The sequence below is a fragment of the Citrus sinensis genome, chromosome 5, assembly GCF_022201045.2.
Source record: "Citrus sinensis cultivar Valencia sweet orange chromosome 5, DVS_A1.0, whole genome shotgun sequence".
Lineage (NCBI taxonomy): Eukaryota > Viridiplantae > Streptophyta > Magnoliopsida > Sapindales > Rutaceae > Citrus > Citrus sinensis.
The window spans coordinates 9232426-9236099 of record NC_068560.1 but is presented as its reverse complement, the minus strand read 5'-3'; the positions used below and the strand labels follow the sequence as shown (position 1 = coordinate 9236099).

The 3674-nt window shown below is 40.4% G+C and overlaps 1 protein-coding gene across 1 annotated transcript; it reads right to left on the bottom strand.

Moving 5' to 3' along the window:
* Positions 1-946: 946 nt before the first annotated feature.
* Positions 947-3322, bottom strand: LOC127902233 (protein FAR1-RELATED SEQUENCE 5-like). The gene has a single exon (XM_052441068.1). The coding sequence runs from the start codon at positions 3320-3322 to the stop codon at positions 947-949; it is 2376 nt and encodes a 791-aa protein (XP_052297028.1).
* Positions 3323-3674: the final 352 nt, after the last annotated feature.

Sequence of the window (3674 nt, the reverse complement as noted above, 5' to 3'; positions counted from 1 at the left end):
TAATAGTTTGTGCCAGGTTCGGTTATTTAATGTTACACATGACAAGACATGTATCTAATTACTGACACGAATTTTTCATTTGCCATTCAAACCTGGCCATAGCTTTCTAATAAGGTTGTGTATACATTGTGTTGGTCTGCAGTTCCATTCGGATGCTGAAAGGGCACGAATTGTTATCAAACTTATCACATGTAGCTTCAACTTCCTGAAGGATAAGGTTCGTTCAAGTTCAGAGATTCATCAAAGGCGAATTGATGTTGTCGAACAATCATTCTGCAAAGCCATTGACAAAAGAAGACTACGGCAGCTTCGAAGGTCCAGACAAATGGGCCATGGTCCCCGGCATTAGTTCTGTTTGCTTTGAAGTTATGTTGGACAAAATGTGTATGTAATGTCCCATTTTTTTATCCTTAAGAAATATTGAATTGTTACTGGGACCCTCCTGTTCACTTTATCAATTTGTTCTAATATTCAACTTTCTTGTTGTGCTGGTGTTTACACACATGCATTACGTATCAACCCCCAATGTAGATAATGGCAATGAAAGCTTTCTGTATGATTTTACTAGTATGTATCGATATGATATATATTAATATCCTTAGCGGCTTCCATTTCAACCAAATAATCAAGCTTGCATGAGTAGGGATTGTTGGATATATATGGAAGCACACTTGTGTGCACAACCGTTGTTACCTTTTATAACTTTGTAACAAATTAGCTCCACAACCGTTTTATTATTTGAATTTATTTAATGAATCTGTGCATGTAGATTACTGGAATTAATGAACATATACTGGTAAATTGGATTGAATTTGCAGGAACCCGATTTGCTTTCATAGGAATTTGTTAATTAAAAGTGTACAACATGGAACAACTTGCGTCTACTAACTGACATGATATGTAAACGCAACACCTATGGTTGATTTTTCTTTTACTGAAAATACAGTCAACGTTTCCGAATGTCACCATAGTTGGTTGGGCCACAGAAAGAGGTAGCGATGGAGTTGAACCGTCCAGTCGAGGTGCTTGTGTTTAGCGTAGGAATGCTTGTGTCACTATCAGTAGTGGTGGGAATGTGCTCTAACCACGAATCCGATAAGGACCCCAATGGAACACCGCAATGTGTATTTGGATATGCCACGGACATTTTGGTGGCTCTGCTGTGAGGGTGCTGGCTTGGCACGTGTGATGAGAGTGTTCTGTCAAGGCCATGTTGCCTTAAGACATTAGATCCAGAAAAAATGTCGTTGTACTGGCTACAAGAGTCCTCGAACGGTTGGTTTTGTCGAGTATTATGCTTGCACTTTCTTACATTATGTCCTGGAACACCACATCTGCTGCATTTTCGTTGTTGCTGCTGTCCCAACTTTGGTCTCTTCAATGAACCCTTTGTTAGGACAATATCTGGATCTTGCACCACATTGTCACTTCTTCGAACAGGCTCCGCAACCGATTTATCTTTCTGGCACATTGCTTCCAACCTCAATGTCAGGTTATGGATATTAGTAATTGCCACGTTATATGCACCAACACTTGATGCCGCATATCTGAGTAAAGTTCGGCATGACGAAAATATAAGACCCACTCGAGCCTCCTCTGTCATGTAATGAGCTATAGTTGAACATGTTTCAAGTGAACTGTGATCCATTATCTTTGCATCTTTGGTCCATCGAGACAATATTATCGACCTGGGGATTTCTGTTATATTTTCAGCCTTCAGCACAACAAATGTGTGGGAGCACGGAATTCCATTTGTTTCAAAGAGCTTGCAGCAGCAACACACGGTGTTTGTTGGCTTAGTTATCACCACTTTAACCTCATTTCCAGAAACTCCAAAATGTCTTACAAAGTAAGTAGTTGACATTACGTCTCGGCCACCTATTATTGCCATTAACAACCCTTCCTTCTCAAGTTCATCTCGTACCAGTCTGAACATCGCTCTGGTGTACGTCACCGCTGCTTGTCGCTCGTACATCTTTAAGTGTGTTATTAGAACATGACTTCCTTCACAATTATCAAAGTTATCCTTCCCCTCACCTTCCCGCTGTCGATCCATAAGGCGGTCCATCTGTTTCACAAAATCAATCAATCGCAACCTTCTATTTACATAATGATTAAGAAACGCATTCATTCCTTCAGACCTTTGTGTACTCCTCATACTACCAAAGAATTTTCCTCGCAAAAAAGCCTCAGCCCACATTTGCCTTTCATCGTACATCTTCCGAACCCACTCAAATTGTCCAACTTGATGCTTTTCGACCATTAATTTCCATTTCGTCTCAAACTCCTCTTCGCTATATGCATTAAGCATGAACCGACGAAAATCCTTGGTAAATTCTGTGCTGGTAACATTCGTTTGAGCATTTCGAGCTAAATGCCAGCAACAAAGCCTGTGTGAAGCTTGCGGAAAAGCCTTTATTATTGCATTTCGCATTGCTTTGTCGCCATCTGTTATTACTGCCTTCGGTTGCTTATTATTCATAGCTGTCAAAAATGTCTCTAACAACCACGTGTATGTGTGCTCTGTCTCATCCGACAACAATGCAAATCCGAATACTATTGATCTTCGATGGTGGTTAATCCCCAATATTACCACAAAAGGTTTCCGATAAGCATTCGTCTTATATGTCGCATCAAACGCTATAACATCACCAAACAATGCATAATCTGCACAACTTCTGCCATCACACCAAAACAAGTCCCCAAGGCGATTTGAACTCGTCACTGTGATATCATAAAAGAATGAAGGATCGGAGCTCTTCTTACCTTCTAGATAGGATAAGCAAGTTTCTGCATCTGATTCTTTCAAATGCCGCCTTCTGTTTGAAGCGAGCTTGTTTTGAACATCGACCCTGTTGTAACCAACTCTGTTGTAACCCCCCGATCTGTCTACCATAAACTCGTGTATTTGCAATGGCGTTACTCCTACCCTCTGCAATGACGTAGCCATAACCAACTCTGGGTCCGTTACTGTTCTGTGGGACCTTAAGTGGTGCACAAGCTGTGGCGGGGTCAAGTTGTGGTTATGCACAGCTTGAAAATAATTACATGACCATCGTTTTCTTTCCGAATTCAATATAATACGGAATTGTGCCTGGCAACCACTCCGTGTTAGTGGCCTTGGTTCTCTTTGTCTGCTTCTTTTCTGAAGGTATTTTGCAGCCCTGAATCCCTCTCTGCTACACACCCATGTTCGCCCTGTGATATTGCCATTAACATTTCTTCGGATATTGTCTCTCCGAATCCCAAATCCTGCTTTCCTTGCATATTGTTGATAACATGTCTCCGCTTGTTCTTCACTCTCGAATTCCCTACCTAACATAGTTGTCATGGCAAGCACATCATTTTCGTCCCTCTCTGTGCATTTGATGGGTGTCGAAGCCAACAAAAATAAATTCCTACTCTAAATAAATTGTGTATAGTGATTGAGCAGGGTCGTGTCCACAGAGATCGGTAATTATTTAAATCCTTTTGAAACGTAAAACGTAAAATGGGGGAATTGTTGACAATAATAAAAATCAAATTGAAATAACAAGAATGCAAATTAAAGTTGTAATTCAAATTGGAGAAAGCTCTGGTTGAAGGAATTAACTCGGCTTGATTCGACTACTGATCATTGATTCAAATATAGATTATTATTACTTATGAATAGACCGGTTATAGCTATTGAGACC

Coding starts and splice junctions, on each gene's coding strand:
- LOC127902233 (XM_052441068.1), bottom strand. CDS start 3,322: ATGTTAGGTAGGGAATTCGAGAGTGAAGAACAAGCGGAGACATGTTAT.